The 16,481-nt window shown below is 50.1% G+C and overlaps 4 protein-coding genes across 4 annotated transcripts; 3 read left to right on the plus strand and 1 right to left on the minus strand.

The window, feature by feature from the left end:
- Window positions 1-2,348: 2,348 nt before the first annotated feature.
- J7337_000182 (uncharacterized protein) lies at window positions 2,349-3,497 on the plus strand (the record flags this gene model as incomplete). Its single annotated transcript, XM_044817946.1, has 2 exons — window positions 2,349-2,538; window positions 2,602-3,497. 2 exons carry the CDS (start codon window positions 2,349-2,351, stop codon window positions 3,495-3,497), a joined length of 1,086 nt encoding a protein of 361 aa, XP_044685648.1.
- A 263-nt stretch (window positions 3,498-3,760) lies between these two features.
- J7337_000183 (uncharacterized protein) lies at window positions 3,761-4,256 on the plus strand (the record flags this gene model as incomplete). The annotated part of the gene is made up of 2 exons (XM_044817947.1): window positions 3,761-3,875; window positions 4,096-4,256. The coding sequence occupies 2 exons, from the start codon at window positions 3,761-3,763 to the stop codon at window positions 4,254-4,256; spliced, it is 276 nt and encodes a 91-aa protein (XP_044685649.1).
- A 628-nt stretch (window positions 4,257-4,884) lies between these two features.
- J7337_000184 (uncharacterized protein) lies at window positions 4,885-10,198 on the minus strand (the record flags this gene model as incomplete). The annotated part of the gene is made up of 4 exons (XM_044817948.1): window positions 4,885-5,448; window positions 5,499-9,607; window positions 9,657-9,980; window positions 10,036-10,198. The coding sequence occupies 4 exons, from the start codon at window positions 10,196-10,198 to the stop codon at window positions 4,885-4,887; spliced, it is 5,160 nt and encodes a 1,719-aa protein (XP_044685650.1).
- A 4,221-nt stretch (window positions 10,199-14,419) lies between these two features.
- J7337_000185 (uncharacterized protein) lies at window positions 14,420-16,459 on the plus strand (the record flags this gene model as incomplete). The annotated part of the gene is made up of 1 exon (XM_044817949.1): window positions 14,420-16,459. One exon carries the CDS (start codon window positions 14,420-14,422, stop codon window positions 16,457-16,459), a length of 2,040 nt encoding a protein of 679 aa, XP_044685651.1.
- Window positions 16,460-16,481: the final 22 nt, after the last annotated feature.

The following is a 16,481-nucleotide window of genomic DNA, read 5'->3' on the forward strand; positions in this document are numbered from 1 at the left end:
GTTTGCTTAACTCGGAGGGAGAGCTGTATCGTGGTGCAAAGTAAGTACTCGCATCTACCTATGTTAGGTGATTTTGGGGTTGTAGATTGTGAGTTGATGCTAATCGCGTGTAGTGGGAATTTTCACGGGTCATGTACGGCGTGTAAGTTGACGGGAAGTAACTTCAACTGTGGATGTTGGAGTGGTTTGAAGAAGGGCAAGAATGATTTCGGGAACCGAGTTCATCGAACGAGTATCGACTTGAGTATGCTTTCCACTCTGGGCTTGGTGAGCTATTGCTAACTTGTGATAGATGTTGCTGTTGGCGCTGTTGACGGGTATTTGACCTGTCAAGGGAATTGGGGTATCCTCGATTATTGCAGTGGAAGACCATCGCATGATCCTTTCCTCGACGCCAAGTAATGATCTTTCATAAAGATCTGATGTTCTTCAGGATGTTGATGTTTGTTGCTAACTTTTTCTCTGTGCTTTGTCTTTCCTCGCGTTCGTTCTGTTTTCGCTTCTTCACATTCGGTCGCATAGCTTTGCTTTTTCTCGCAATTATTTTCGTATCGCTTCGTTATTTATTAGACCTGAATATTTAGTTTCGCTTCTCCTCTTTGTTGCCGCCATTGATTCGTTGATTCAACCAGTTCAGGACAACCCTTCAACAACCATCCCCATTTCTTCAAAAATCCCACACTAACCTCCCAACTCCTCTCCTCATGCGCTTCCCCCCAAACAATCAGATAAGCATCATCCAAGCCCTGACTACTCATCAGTCCCAGTATGTCAATACACAACTCATCCTCATCAAATACACCACTCGTGTATCCATTTAGCATGTTATCTCTCAATTGAGGAAACGGTAGCAAGTCAACCCAGGGATGGTGCTCAATCTCGATCTGTAGCTTTGTTGGCCGTAGCGACTCGGGACATGAGGATTTTACGAGAGCACCGTCTGGACCTAGCGTGTTCCAGGGCGATATCACATCGTCGCAGCATAATCCCTGCAGCGGGATACCGATGTGAACTGCATTGCTCGACACGGCATTAACGGCGTTGAGACGGATGAGCGAAGGTAGAAGTGCCGGACGATGATTCTTCAGACTATGTTGCATGTGAACGAGTTGCATGAATGCATATGCAACGGCACGTTCTCTTGCAGTGGTGAATATGAGGATTCCATTCGTGTGGACTTCTTCAGGGGTGACATTGGCATATTCCTCATTCCGAGCCTTCCGTTTGCCTGTAATGGTCAGTCTTTTTCAATGCACGGTATAGCAGAGTAGAGTATGAGGAGGGTAGTAGGGGAACTGACGATAAGCTCTTTGGTTTAGACGGTTCTGCCGTCTCCGCCTATCCCTCGCCTCAGTGATCCCCGTCCAATCGTCATTTGGGTCTTTGAGCTCCGTTAACTGGGGCAGCTGTCCGAGACGTTTCGGGGCCGGCGGTTGAGTAATAGTGAGCTCTGCTGCCATCGGGATTCTTACGTGAGGAGTGCGAGATTAGACCAGACCCTCAATACTCGGTCAAGACTTTTTTATGTACTTGGCTGACGAGGAATCGTAAACTCCGGGAGGAAGAAAAAGGAAAATGGAGGAAAGAGTTTATTACTGAGCGGTAGAGATTAAGACTACGTAGACCTTTAGGCTGTTTATTGCTTACAATTGATGTTTTTTCTCACTGCTTCTGGAGGCTTTGGAAGGTTGATTAGTTTGGATGATGGGCTCTGATTTGCTACAGAGATAGTGTCCATGGCGCTAATGCAACCTGCTGACATCAAGACCCGAGCAGAATTTAGCCCACCATCATCCCTGTAAAATACTGACGGGGCGCTGATGTCAGACCTTTAATCCAACCTGACACTCGGATCAAAAGAAACACCGTCCGATTCTACTAAGATCAATGACATCTCCATACATAGATAGTGACACTCTCTAGGGTCTATTCAGTCTAGCATCCTCCATTGAATCACCAACTGCCGATGCATCTCAGACCCGCCTCAATCTGGAGACGTCACCGGCCCTTTTTCCCTTCACAATGCGCCCTGGAATTAGTGGGCTAACGGCGATGGCTTCCTTTTTGCGCCCAGTCCCAAATGGAAAATTTAACTCCGTTTATATCCATCTCCATTCCATAGTTAGCATTACATCGGTTCTCACCGTTCTCTGATGCTGATAAATTCTCGGATCTTCGATGACGTTGCGGAGTCCGAAAGCTTTTTTTTTTTCTTCCCTGGATGGTTGTAGAATCTTGGAGGTGAAAGTGATATATATAGCTTGCAGTTCACGTAGACGGTCTGATCAATACAATCTCAATACTGTTTGCTTTTCATCTTTCAAAAGTAATAAGAACCATTCATCAAAATGTCTACCGATTACGAATTCAAGGGTTGGCTTGGCCGTGATCCCAGCTCCGTCAATGGAAAGATGGAGTGGGATACCTTTGAGCCCAAGAAGTGGGAGGAGAACGACGTCGACATCAAGATCACACACTGCGGTATCTGCGGTTCTGACCTTCACATTCTTCGCTCCGGCTGGGGCGAGACACCTTTCCGTAAGTTCTCACAAATCACCCCATCCATACAGACACAATGGAATAGTCACTGACCTGGAGCAGCCTGCTGCGTCGGCCACGAAATCGTCGGCAAGGCTGTCCGCGTCGGCTCCAACGTCACAAACATCAAGGTTGGCGACAGAGTCGGTGTAGGCGCCCAGGCCCGCAGCTGTCTCCGCGACGACTGCTCCGAGTGCTCCGCTGGCCGCCTCAACTACTGCCCCAAGATGGTCAGCACCTACGGCTCCGTCTACCCCGACGACATTGGCAAGTCCTACGGCGGCTACGCAGACTACAACCGCACCGACTCCCGCTTCGTCGTAAAGATCCCCGAGTCTCTGCCCTCCGAGTACGCTGCGCCCATGCTCTGCGGCGGTGTCACCGTCTACGCTCCCCTCCGTAACAACGGCTGCGGTCCTGGAAAGACTGTGGGCATCGTCGGTGTAGGCGGTCTGGGCCACTTTGGCGTTCTCTTCGCCAAGGCCCTCGGCGCTGATAAGGTCATCGGTATTTCTCGCAAGGCCTCCAAGAAGGATGAAGTCCTCGCTCTCGGCGCAGATGCTTACATCGCTACTGACGACGATGAGGACTGGGCCAACAAGAACGCCAAGACAATTGATCTCATGGTCTGCACAGTCTCAAGCAGCAAGATGCCCTACAGCGATTACTTCAAGCTCCTCCGCCACGGCGCCGACTTTGTGCAGGTCGGAGCTCCTGACTCTGGTGAACTCCCTCCCATCAATGCCTTCAACCTCATCATGGGCCAGTTCAAGCTAAGCGGAAGCTTGATTGGTTCGCCCAAGGACATCGAGGAGATGCTGCAGCTTGCAGTTGAGAAGAACGTCAAGCCTTGGGTTGAGAAGAGGCCGATGGAGGATGCGAACCAGGCTGTTGTCGATATGGAGAATGGAAAGGCGCGATACCGATATGTTTTGGTTAACCAGAAGAACATTGATTAAATTAGCGGGATTTGAATGATAGAGATAGACTGTACATAAGATATGAATCCACAATAGAATAATCTTGAACAAGAATCTCACTGAGCTTCGGTGATTGACTGGCAGACTGGATAGTGGCATACCCCGCTATTTACATCACGCCCTTCAGCACCATGAATCGGCACTTCACTCACTGAACTACAACGGCCTCAGTCAGTCCAATTGACACTCATTCTTCATTTAAACTACTCACATCAAAGTCCCATGTCTCAAAGACCATCATAATGCCCCGTTCAGATGAAGCACAGGCCTTCTTCCACGCCGTATACTCAGCTGTCCAAGAGATCCCCCACGGCAAAGTCACAACATACGGCCACATCGCCATGCTCGTTGGAACCCGTACCAAACCCTCCCTCACACTCAAATCCCCAGATCACTAACATTCAACAGCTCAAAGGCCTCGTCAAGTAGGCGTCTGTCTAAAACACCTCCCCGCCGATCCATCCCAGCCCTTCAACCACGACACCGTCCCATGGCAAAGAGTCATAAACTCCAAAGGTCAAATATCACCAAGGTTCGTCCATCAATCCCTCACTACACCTCATATCTGACTATCTAGATCTCAACCTGGAGGCTCTCGCTCACAAGCTGATGCCCTCCAAGCAGAAGGCGTACAAGTCGAGACAAACGCAATGGGCGAACACTCAGTTGACTTCTCCCAATACGGCTGGTTCCCAGACCTACTCCCCTCAGAAGAAAACGATCAAGGCGAATGAATGATTTTAAGGGTCTTTGAAACTAGTATTTACCACTATCGTCTTTCGGAAAACAAAAAAAACATCCACGTTTTTTTGTTTTCCCTTATATGTAATCTGTAATTGCGGAACCCAAAGATCAAATTGGGTTCCCCCTCATAAGAATCATCCCATCTTCCCGCTTCATTCTTTGAATCAAAGTCCGCCACCCAAAAAAAAATATCTCCCCTTGAAACTGGTGGGAGTAGTCAAATCGAAAAAGAAAGAAAAACTACACATGTACAAAGACAGGCACCCAAAATGACATCTTTATGCATCGAGCCGCTCGTGTATGTGATAAATCCCCCCTTTCTTTCACGGGGTAGAAAACCCGACAAAAAGTAATAAAAGAATCCTCCAAACTCCTGGCCAGTGCTTGAAAACTTGGTTGGGATGCCCGACGACGAAAAAAAGGACCGTCAGACCGACAATAAAACTCGAGGGGGAATATGGTGAACAACATCAAATCAGAAACGTGATGACACATAAAGGCGTTGCAAAAAGAATCCCATCTCAATCAACCCCCCAAATGCTTAGTGTGTGTGTGTCCCGTGATCAAAAGACTCCGGAACGGGCCGCGCATAATAAGTCGGCTAGTCACAGCTTCGCCTCCTCTAGAAGCAGTTCAAGCTTCCCTTCTTCTTCTTGCCCTTGTTGATGGCATTCATACGCTCCTCGAGCTGACGGCGCGCAGCCTCTGCAGCCTGTCGCTTCTTGCGCTCCTCCTCCACAGCTTGGAGACTCCATCTGTTGTCCTGGACAGGCTCGGGGGGAGGGCGATCCTTGAGCTCCTTGACCTCAACCTCTAGCTCACTAGCACGCTTCTTCCAGGCATCACAATCGGCCTTAACTTTATTGGATTGCCTTTCCAGGTCGGTAAGAGCCTCCTCGAGTGTCTGGGTAAGTTGACGCTCCGCATTAAGGTGCTTCTCGATGGTTCGGATACGCGCTTCCTGGTCTTCAGTGATATGAGAGATGTTGATGTTGTCCTTGCTGATAGGACGTCCATTGGTAGGTGAGCTGGGAGCTCCGTTGACGGGAGATCCTGCACCATTTGGCAGAGGGGGAAGAGGGATAGCTGGTGGGGGTGATGGCAGAGAAACGTGAGATGCGCTCTTGCGAATGGTTGAGTTAGAGTTTGACCGCTGGACGCCAGCCGCCACCTCGTCCATCTTGGCCTACGAAGTGTTAGTGAAGTCCACAAATTATCATGCTGAGACAAGCTTACCTGGAGAGCTGCATAATCTTCCTTCAAGACCTGCAATTCAGCAGTGAGGCGTGCAGTAGCGGCATTGGCCTCAACCAATTGACTGTTGCGTTCAGTCTGCAGGGTGCTCAATCGGTTATTGGTGATTTGAACCTCGTCAAAGTTATTCTGGAGTTGCTCCTCAAGCTCCTCCACAAGTCTGCTGTTCTTCTTGCTTCGATCATCAAGATCTGTCATCCTCTTCTTGGCGATCTTGATCTGTTCGACCAGGGGACCAGAACCAGCACCTCCATCAAGCATCTCAGCCAAAGCAACCTTAGCGTCTTCAAGATCCTTCATGATCTTCTCATTGATAGTTGTGAGCTCGTTAACATGTGACTCAATCTCGGCCCGCTTGGCCTGCTCCGAGTCAAGAGCCTTCTTGCTGGCTGCAAGCTCATCGATACGCTCCACCAACTTCTCAGCATCGGCATCGAGACCAAGAGCCATGGCGACATGAGAAGCTGCCTTGTTGAGCTCATCGCGAACCTCTGCAAGCTCAGTCTCCAGTCGGTGAGCGCTCTCGGCATGCTCAGACAGCAACACTTCAACCTGCTCTTCGTAGCCCTTCTGCTCAGTCGCCTTAAGATCAGCCAGGGCCTTAGCGTGCTCAGCCTTGAGCTCCTCGAGCGATGTCTCGTTACTCTTGGCGCCCTCATTATGAGTCGCAATCTGCTCCTGCAGCTTGGCAATAAGCTCTAGCTGACGGGAGTTATCCTCCTGTACAGCGTTGTGAGACTTGTGGAGCTCGTCCAGCTCGACGCGAGCAGCAGCATGAGCCTGCTCAAGTTCAGCAACCTTGGTAGCGTTGCTGTTGATAATGGCCTTGTACTCATCAATCTCGTTGCGAAGGAAGCTGATGAGGTTCTGTTGTCGCTGCTCAGCTTCGCTGTTTGGCTCATCCCTGTCGCCATTCTGGGATCTAGATGCAGAGATTTGAGCATGGTTGGAAACAACTCGAGCCTCAAGCTCCTCGATCGTACCCCGCATCTGGGTTTCTGTTGTCGCCATCGAGTCAAGAGCCTCCTTGTGCTTCTGCTCCCAGGTGGCAAGCTCAGTCTGGAGCTCGGCAACACGCTGCTCGTGCTTGGAGTCAGCATTGTCGGGCTCCTGGAGACTAGACTTGGCCGCAAGTGCTTGTCGCAGAGACTCAAGCTCAGTTGTGAGCGCTTGCTCACGAGCCATGTGAGCGTTCCTCGTATCGGAAAGCTGTCTCTCATTCTGCTCGAGCTGATCCCGCAGTGTTGCCACCATGGACATCTCTACAGGGCTGGCCTTGAGACTGGATCGCTCTCTCGTCAATCCCGAGATGATGGTCATCTTGGTCTCCATCTCCTTCTTCGCTGCTGCGATATCTGCTTCTAGTTCCTGAATGCGTTCGCTCCTGACGTGCAGTTCGTGGATAGCGGCATTCAAGTTCAGCTCGAAGCTCTGCATGGCCTCGGGCTGACCGCCGAAGTACTCAGAAGCAATGTTTCGCAGTGATGAAAATGAGCGCTGGGCACGGTCGACAACGAGCAGGTTCTGACTTGACTTGCGTCGAATGACAGGGGTGCTGGAACGAGGTGATGTAGCTTCCGCAACTCGGGCTCGAGATAGGTCAGTCTTGAGCTCCTCAACAATATCGAGGGTCTCGTTATGCTTGAACTCAAGTTGGGCATATCTCTCGGCCAATTCTCTTTCAGCAGCTTCACGTTCCTGTGCCATCGACTTGAGTCTCTGGAGCTCTGCGGCGATCTCAACGTTATCATCCTGGGGCAAGTTCTCCGTCGATGCCGCTGCGGGTTTCGTGGTAGCGGTCTCATCGTCAGACAAGATGTCACCGTTTGATGAAGCAGCAGTGGCAGGAGAATCCATGGCTGAGGATAATTCAGATGAAAGTGATCGTGTAAAGGATGACCTCGGCCCAGCCTTCAGATCATTTGTTCTAGAGTCAGAAAGGAAAGACTCGGGACGAGTATGGGTCGGTGTGGCCACAGAAATAACCGACTCGCGCTTAAGGTTGACATGACGGGCCTCGTCAACAACATCCTGCATCTCAGCAATCTTACGCATAGCATCCTCGTACTTGGCGTGGAGAGAATCGTAGTCATGAAGAGTCGACTCGTGCTCCACGCGCAAGTCAATAAGCTCCTGGGTAACATTCTCAAGCTTGTCAGCAACAAACTTGGATTGAGCCGGGCTTTGAGGGGGAGCCTCTTCGGTTGGCTTCTCAAGGCGCAGAGGATCCTCATCCACTTCCTTGACAGGGCCAATCTTGGTATGTGGGTGGTCTTCCTCGTCACCTTCGGGGATGGGGTCCTCCATTTGGCTATGGCGACTAACATGGGAAAGGTTTCGAGAGTGTTCAGCCATAGCACGACGAGCAGCAACACCGTTGGTTTGCTCAGCACTGTGCTCGATTCCGTTCTCGGTCTCGGGCTCCTTATCTTGGATCTGGTCAAGCTCGTGGAGAAGCGAGTCAAGCTTACCCAGACTTCTTTGTCGCTCAACCACCTGCTCAAGTCTGTCAATTTCACGTTGCATCAACTCAGCATCTTGGTCCGCCTCAGCAAGACGCTCTTCAAGGGTCGAGATGTAGTCTTCACAAGACGCCTCATTCTCTCGAACACGGGAAATCTCCTTACGAAGTTCCATGATGATCGTGGCGTTCTTCTCTTCACCGTTGGTGTGTCCATCCAACTTGGCCTCAAGATCGTGGAGGTAACTCTCGGTGTTGTTCTCTCGGTCCATGAGCTTCTGGAGACGGCTCTGGAGCTGGGAGTTGATAGTTTCGACATAAGCGCATTTCGTCTCCTTCTCGAGAAGATTAGCCTCGGTGTTAGAGAGAGTGCCGCGAGTAGAAGAGAGGGACTGCTCAAGAGACTGAATCGTTTTCTCGTATTCCATAACGACTTGCTCAACAGCTTGCGCGAATGAATTCGATCGGTTGAGGCGGTCATCTGCTGTATCGCCCGACTCCTCATGGTGGCCCGCTCCAGATTCGTTTTCACGAGCGCGCGCCAACTCAGCGATCAGTCGAGCATGGCGTTGGCTCAAGGCGGTATAGCTCTCTTGGGTGTCCAACAACTGGTTCTGGAGCTCAGTCTCGCGCTCGTTTTGACGGTCAGAACGATCAGTAATTCCTTGGGCGTTACGTCGAGGGCTGTTACCGCCATGTTCGGCACTGCGAATTTGTTCCCGGAGAAAGGCAACCTCAGCCTTGAGGCGGTCAATCACAGATTGCTTATCGCCCTCTTCGACTTGCTGAATGCGCGGTTTCGATTGAATCGCTCGAGCTCGTTGGGCATACTGTACGGTGTTCAGGGTCTCGCTCAAGTGGAATTCGGCTGGCGTAACGCAGGCAATCATGTAAGTGATGGCATTACCACCGAGCGAGTCTTGTAGCAGTCGGGTAAGTCGAGAGTCGCGGTACGAGACGTGGGATCCAGGGTTTCTTGACGAAAGCTGGCTGATAACTTTACCAAGGGCGGCGAGACCGGCGTTGATAGAGATACCTTCCTTTGCTCGATCACCCTGAGCTCCAGTGTTCTTCAGTCTCTCACTTCCAGCCAAATCCACAAAGTGAAGTTTGCTGTCCGTTGTGACAGTAACATCCTGACCCGTCATCGCTTCGAGTGGTACGGAGAAACGCTTCTCGGCAGCTGACGACTTGTTCTTGCGCTGAACAAGGTTAAGTGAGAAAACCGCATGGGATCGCGACGACTTGGCGTTGATAGCCGTAGCATCGGTCTGTCGAATAGAGGAGCCGAAGTTCAGAGCATTCATGAGGTCGTCCACTGAGTTGATGTCGACTTGTCGAAGGCCTGTCAAGATGATGTTTCCCTTTGTATCTTCGCGAATAGCCACATTTCCGCGCTCGTTCAACGGGGTTGTTTCAGGGACGAGGAGATCGCGAAGTTGTTCGTTATAAATCTCGACATATGTAGCTTTCAGCGACCATTCGCGGTCGCCAAGCGTATTCTGCTGGGTAAATCCTCGTGGGCCTTTAAGATGCGAAAGAGAACTGCGGTTCGCCTTGGCTTTGGACTTTGGGGTCTCCGGAGTATCGAGCTTTTCAAAAAGCGCCATGGCAGCTCTGGGAATAACACCTGAGTACTGGTTAGCAAGCGCATTCACCGCCCGTTCGCTTCAACGTACCCATCAGCTCTTGGTCATATTGTTCGCCTGGGCCTGAAGTACCCATGGTGTACGATTTTCCAGCACCAGACTGGCCATATGCCATTAAGGATACATTGTAACCTTGAGTAAAAGCGCCAATGCAGTCCGACACATAATCCCACACGCCCTCCTGTTGTGTATCCGAACTGAAGACTCGGTCGAAAACAAACAGTTTGCGACCTTGTGGAGAATCGATTGCAAGGCTGGTATCGGAGGTCGTTTGAACCATAGCTCGTTGAAATCGCTGCGGAATCAGATCGTATCCAGGATCGTTAGGGTTCAACGGCGGTCGTACTCGAACGGCTGACAACAAATAAGCATTAATATCCCGAAAGTTTGGGGACAACGGTCGACTTACCGACTTTGACCGCCGTCCGACTTTCGTCGTCTGAGGCTCTGCTCCCGCCTCCAGTCTTGCTCGTCATGCTCAACCTGCTACTGCTTCTAGGATGGGCTCTTGCGATGGCGCTCATGGGCCTTTGAGGGATTCCTCCCGGCGAGGCCGGGGGCGAGGTCGCCATGGCTAAGTTGCGAAAGAAATGCGCGGTGTCTCAGTTCTCGTAATCGTCAACGGTGATGTATGTCGCAAAGGCCACAAAGGGCTTCTTTGTATATTGTCTTCCGCGGAGGGAGAACAGGTGGTCTTTCAAAACGTCATAGATGATTGCAGCGCCACGAGAAGTCGTCGGTTGATGAGGGGATCGCGAAGTGTTCCAGACGGTCTCACGTGCGGCAGTTGACCTTAACCTTTGGGGGGACTCGCAGAAGTTTCAACGAGTGAGCGCGAGGCGGATGGATGCTGGATTGTTTATTCAGACCAGGGGTGTAGGGGGAAAATGTAATTAAACAAGCGACCACGGACGATCGGGCGACGGAGTTGTCGAGGCCTGGGTCTAGGTCTGGGCTGGCGATTCCTCGTTCCAGTTGTGGAGCGGGACGTATGTCGCTAGCGGAGGGGCCTTTGTCGGGGTGGAATTGGTAAAAAGTTGAAAGAAAAGAGCGGAGGAGAAGGGAAGAGAGAAGAGAGCGGTGGGAGAGGAGGTTGTAGACTAGATGATGCAGAGAGAGGCAGAAGAAATAACTTGAATGGGCGGGCCGTTGGCTGTTTGATCACTTTTTCAGTTCAGGAGTAGAAAAAGCAACAGGAAAAAAAGGGACGGGACAGGACAGTCTCAAAGTGGAATCAAGTCCACCAGGGGTAAACTGGACACCTCAGTAGACTCTAGACTCTGGAGTGTCTTCCAGCTTCCTTCGATTCATTAGGGGATTGTGCCAGTGCCAGTGCCAGCCCAGCCAACACACACTCAGCGGGACGGAGGGCTGTCAAGTCCGCCCCTGGGGCACTAGAGGTACATTAGCGCTGGGCCAGCTCGGGCAACGTTGTCAGGTACCTCGCGTCTGATGGACGTGATTGCCTGACCCCTGAATCCTAGAGGAGGGCTAGTGGCTCTTTGGGTTAGCAGATGGCGGAGAGGGCGCCTACTGGTTGGACAGCTTCGTTTTAACTGGATCCCCTCCCCGGCGCTGGTAACCTGGTCCGCGCAACCAGGCATGGACCCTCCAAATGGTTTGTCTGCTTGGACCCTTAGCATCAGTGCCATAATCTGAATGATATTTGGTGATAGTGTTGAAAGAGACTGATTGGGACTTTACGAGACCAATTAAGCTGTGAGAGTCAGTTCTCATTTCTTTAAAATGTGATATCCATATACTGATTCATGGACCTTATTCCTGAGAAGAGACTCCATTTGTTCTCGCACTACTTGGTCGATCCCAGCTTGACCCGAGCAACAGGCAACGAATCCTCGTGGATGTTGAGGGTTAAACTGCTTAATCAGGCCTTATTTGAGATCGCCTTTGCAAGCAACAAAGTCGGACCAACCAAACCAACCACCTTGATTAGTCTCTCGGACCAATTCAAATGCCTCTTCAGCCCGAGGCGATCTTTTCTGTTCTTTCTGCTCAGGGGCTGAATCTAATATCCGACGCGTCCAAACTAACTTAGCGGCACATCGTCGCGTTTGTTGGATGGATATGGCTAGATGTCATCAAACCAATGCAAGAACGGTAACCGATATACCGGTTTCACGCCAAGTTGCCATAGAAGAAGAGAAGAATACCGTTAGACATTGACTCAACGGCGAACTTGATGTCTTGTGTAGTCGACAGAGTTTTCAACGTCCCCTCTTGATGCGTTGTCAACTCGACCTCATATCAAAACTTACCCCTTGCGGTTATGGCGGTCACGCAGCAAAATACATATGCAAGTACCTTGATAATTATCACGAACATCGACGCGTACCGTACGTATCACTCTGCAGACAATGCTACACGGAATGCACCAGCAACCGCCCCATGCACACCATCCAGTCTAACAGTTTCGTTGCTTTTGGCGCCCGAGACAACTATCAAGATCCCTCCGATGAAAGTTCAACCATCTCCTTTAACTTTCGTCCCATCTCCTGTTACAGTAAGATCCAGAGTCTCAGATGATCGTCTCCTAAAAAGAATCAGACAGATAATTAACAAACCTGAGACTTTTTCTTCAGCCCTTTACCCATGTCCCGCTGAGCCTAGCCTGGAGCTCACATGGCGCCCCATTTGAAGCGAGCCCAGGTACGGATAGGTCTCTCTTGGTACATTACATCGTTAACGGAGTATTGAATGGCATCATTTCGCGACGTGAGAAGCAAAATGTGGAAACAGTTACTGTGACCGGCATGGTTTCTGTCCGCGTTTTGAGTCGCATTCAAACTGCGGAAGCAAATCGCGGGGGTCAAACACACCACGCCCACGGTATGTTTCAGGTCCAAGCCCCCACTCCTGATCCCAATGAAACCTTGATACTTTGAACCTGTTGCTATCATTTCTTCTTCTGAACAATCTTACATGACCTGACAAGTGGTCAACGGTGAGTTATCGAAGACTATGAACTGTTGGTCCTTGTTAGACTCTACCGTCACCCTGGCGAGGCCGTGGGTACATCAAGATGCCAGGTACAGCATGTCCGATTGTCTGAGACAGTTCGTCTCACCAAAGAAAAGCCACTTCGTCAATGGAATGCATGCATGTTGCCAGCATGAACTACCGGAGACTTCGGCGGTTGAGCCTGTCTTATTCGTCAGCCTTAAGAATTTCGTTCTCGCTTCGCTTGTTGCTTCAACGCCCACTTACATAAAATCGCCAGGGATCTTGGTTGTCACAGTAGCTGTTAATGGTTGGCTTATCCACTATCAAAACAACAAGACAGTCAGTACCACCGAGGAAATATCTCCACGAGAAAACGAGTCAAGAATTGAGCTCTTGACGCCATGGTAACGGATACAAGATGTGGATTATGTTAACATGCTATACCTCCACTTCGCTAGTTGGATCTACCAAACACGCTGCTGACCACCACGATGTAGCTCCAAACACTGCTATATCGACTACATACCTTGGTAATAGTCCATATCGATGGAGAGACTGCAACTATTCACAGGGCGTTGGGATTAAACATGAAACTTTTGTTATCGCAATGTTACTGTTCCTTTGCAGGATATTCACAGTACATAATCTCTATATTTATCCCTGTCCCTACCCTGAGCCGTCCATATGCCAGGAATTATAGATACTGACTCTTGCTTCAACTTCCCTTTGTCAAACGCCAAGATGTTGTGCCTCCTCATTGAGTCTTTACAACGTCACGATGTGACGTTGCACAGCTTGGTTACTGTTGTGCTCGCTAAACAGTTTATCTTGTCGAGCTCCGGCACTGAGGATTGAAGCTTGCATCACGGAGAGAAGGATGTTGGAGGATGAGAGACGAGTCAGTACGGATATGATGTATCATTAATAAAACGTCGTGATATAGCACGGGATTCTGACTTATACATAAGCTTCAATCCTCGCCGTTGCGATCGTCATCAAACGGACTTCGCTTCGGAGGATAGGCTATACGGATACCTTTGGCTATATTTGACGGTGTTATTATATTTTCGACCAAGTCTTATCATTATGCTAAATAATAGTTATGTTTTCCTAGGGTCAAATACGAGATGATGCCTCCATTGAGGATTCCTCTTTTCTCCTCCGTGCCTCAAGTGATCGTGGTTTGCGAGGACCACCTATAATACATGACTATAGAGCTTGTCACCACCTACGGAAGGTCGCTGTTATAATTGGAGATTTGATGCTTGTATGAGACGTAAAATTGGAAATCAGTGGTGACTATCGTGGATACTATACTCTATAAATCGTGCTAATCTGAGGAATGGCATGAACTCGGCATTGTCCTAATCTTTTGATCAATTCTATCACGGAAGAGAAAGCCTCATGCAGAGGCAAGCTGCTGGAAGTTCATATGATGGCTGCCAAATTGTGACGAGAAAGTGTGCAGAAGATGAAAACACGAATCGTTCTTGTCCAGTCTTGTAAGAGCTGCAGGTTAAGGTACTCTACATACAGACAGCCAAGATCTGTGAAGGCCCAACCCAGATTACTGCACCGATACCAATGGCTGTTACTCGATGACAGTGTATGAGACCATGTCTAGACTTTATTGTACTTGATATCTCATATTCAATTGGTAGTACTCCGTAGTGAGTGGCAAGCTTCTCAACAGATACACGTGACTTTGGCGTTTTTCGTGTGCCATCCAGACCAAGGTCGTCGCGTCACAGCGCGCCCCGCCATTGACCATAGAGAGCCTCAATCTCAAATTAACGGTCACCAATGGTAGTCGTCCAAACATCTAAATCAAAATGGCACCCGACGTGATTGATCTCATCTCATCGAGTCCACCACCCAGCCAGTATGTTCCACCCTCTGCGCAAGTACCCGAGACCAATCGCATCGTTGAATCAGAGAAGCGACACCTACCAAGCATCAACACAACACATTCTGCATCGCCAGGACTGTTTCTCTCCGATGATTTCGATACAACGATAGATCTTGACGAGCCAATATTGGTCGATGCAAATACGAACAAGAGACGATGTCCCTCTCCTCCAGCGCAACCACCTCCGCTTAAGCGCATTACTCCAGGTCCAGAACCTCAAACAATTCTCCCGCCCGTGCGAACGAATGGGAATGGGCGAGTTTCTGTCGCTTCTGACCCTATAGAACTTACGAGCTCTCCAATATTTGAATCGCATAGCCAGCTAGAGCCTACAACATGCACTAGCAAACCCTCGACAGATACTATCAGCAAGCCCACTGAACAAACGCTTGACGCTGAAGACTCTGATCCTTTCGCAAGTTCACCACAACCGGTGCGACGATCTCCTCCGAAACCGAAACCGAAGCCCCTGGCAAGACCTATAGAGTCTTCCGACCCTTTCGCAAGTTCACCCCACCAAGCGCCGGTAACGACGAAGGCCCCCGAGGCTATCATAACATCACCGCCTGTGCCTCCGCCAAAACCTGCGCCAAAGCCCGCCACAAAGAAGAATGCAACATGGGATCCAATCTCAAGTTCGGCGCCAGATGTCTTCTCTTTCGATTCGTCGCCGCCACAGAAGAACAATGACGTTATTAACATTGACGACTCCGATGGCGGGGATGGTTCAGATGACGAATTGCCAGATATCGCTTCTTTCGATGTTGCCAAGATGCGACGTCGATCGCAACTTCAGCGCTCACAAAGTGATGTCGTATCATCAAGATCTCGAACAAAGCCCTCAGCTTCGAATACAAAGTCCGCAGCAGAGCGAGCACGGGAAAAAGAAGCAAAGGCAGCAGCCAAAGAAGCCGAAAAAGAGGCTAAGCGGCGTGAGAAGCAAGAGGCAAAGGAAGCCAAACTTCGCGAGAAGGAAAGAACTGCCGCGATGGCAGAGGTTAACAAGCTGCGTACAGACAAGAAGGTCTCGACACCGGAAATGATGGTCGATATCCCTTCGAGTCTGAATGCGACGGTCACAACTGAATTACAGACCATGTTAGAACCCTTTGATGTGCAGTACACAACTTGGGACAGCCCGGTCGATAACGTGATCAAATGGCGAAGAAAGGTTCGGAGTCGATACAACGACGAGATTGGTCTCTGGGAGCCAATACCTCTTCGCCTTGAGGATGAGAAGCATGCTCTTGTTGTGATGCATGCCGACGAGTTTGTGAAGCTGGCGCAGGACGACCAGATCTCAACTCACGTTGGCAAGATGCAAAGACATTTTGCTGATCATGCTCTCGTATACTTGATTGAGGGCCTGACACCTTGGATGCGCAAGAACAGAAACCTTCGTAATCGTCAATTTGCATCGAATGTTCGCGCTCAGGAGGCTGCGGCTTCTACTACAGGACGTCGACGAAATAACAACCCCCCTCAAGAGTATGTATCCGAGGAGTTGATTGAAGATGCGCTGCTGCAGCTGCAGGTCATGCATGAGGTTTTGATCCATCACACTATGATACCGTTGGAAACAGCCGAGCAGATCCTTTCATTCACCCAACACATCTCGACAATACCTTACCGAAAACAACGAGACATTGCAACACTCGGAGCAGGATTCTGCATGGAAAGCGGACAGGTCAAGACAGGCGAGGACACCAAAGACACCTACGTCCGGATGCTGCAAGAGATTGTCAGAGTCACGGCCCCCATCGCATATGGCATCGCGGCGGAATATGGCACCGTCAGCAGTCTCGTTCGAGGGCTGGAAGAGCACGGGCCTACTCGTCTCGAAGGAGTGAAGAAGAGCGCAAACAAAGATGGTGCTTTCTCAGATCGCATGGTTGGCCAGGCAGTAAGTCGACGCATGTACAAAGTTTTCACGGGAGTGGACGAGACAAGCACAGATGTTTAGAATAGTGTGTATTATATGTAAT

This window comes from Fusarium musae, chromosome 1 (assembly GCF_019915245.1).
Source record: "Fusarium musae strain F31 chromosome 1, whole genome shotgun sequence".
NCBI classification, from domain to species: Eukaryota; Fungi; Ascomycota; class Sordariomycetes; order Hypocreales; family Nectriaceae; genus Fusarium; species Fusarium musae.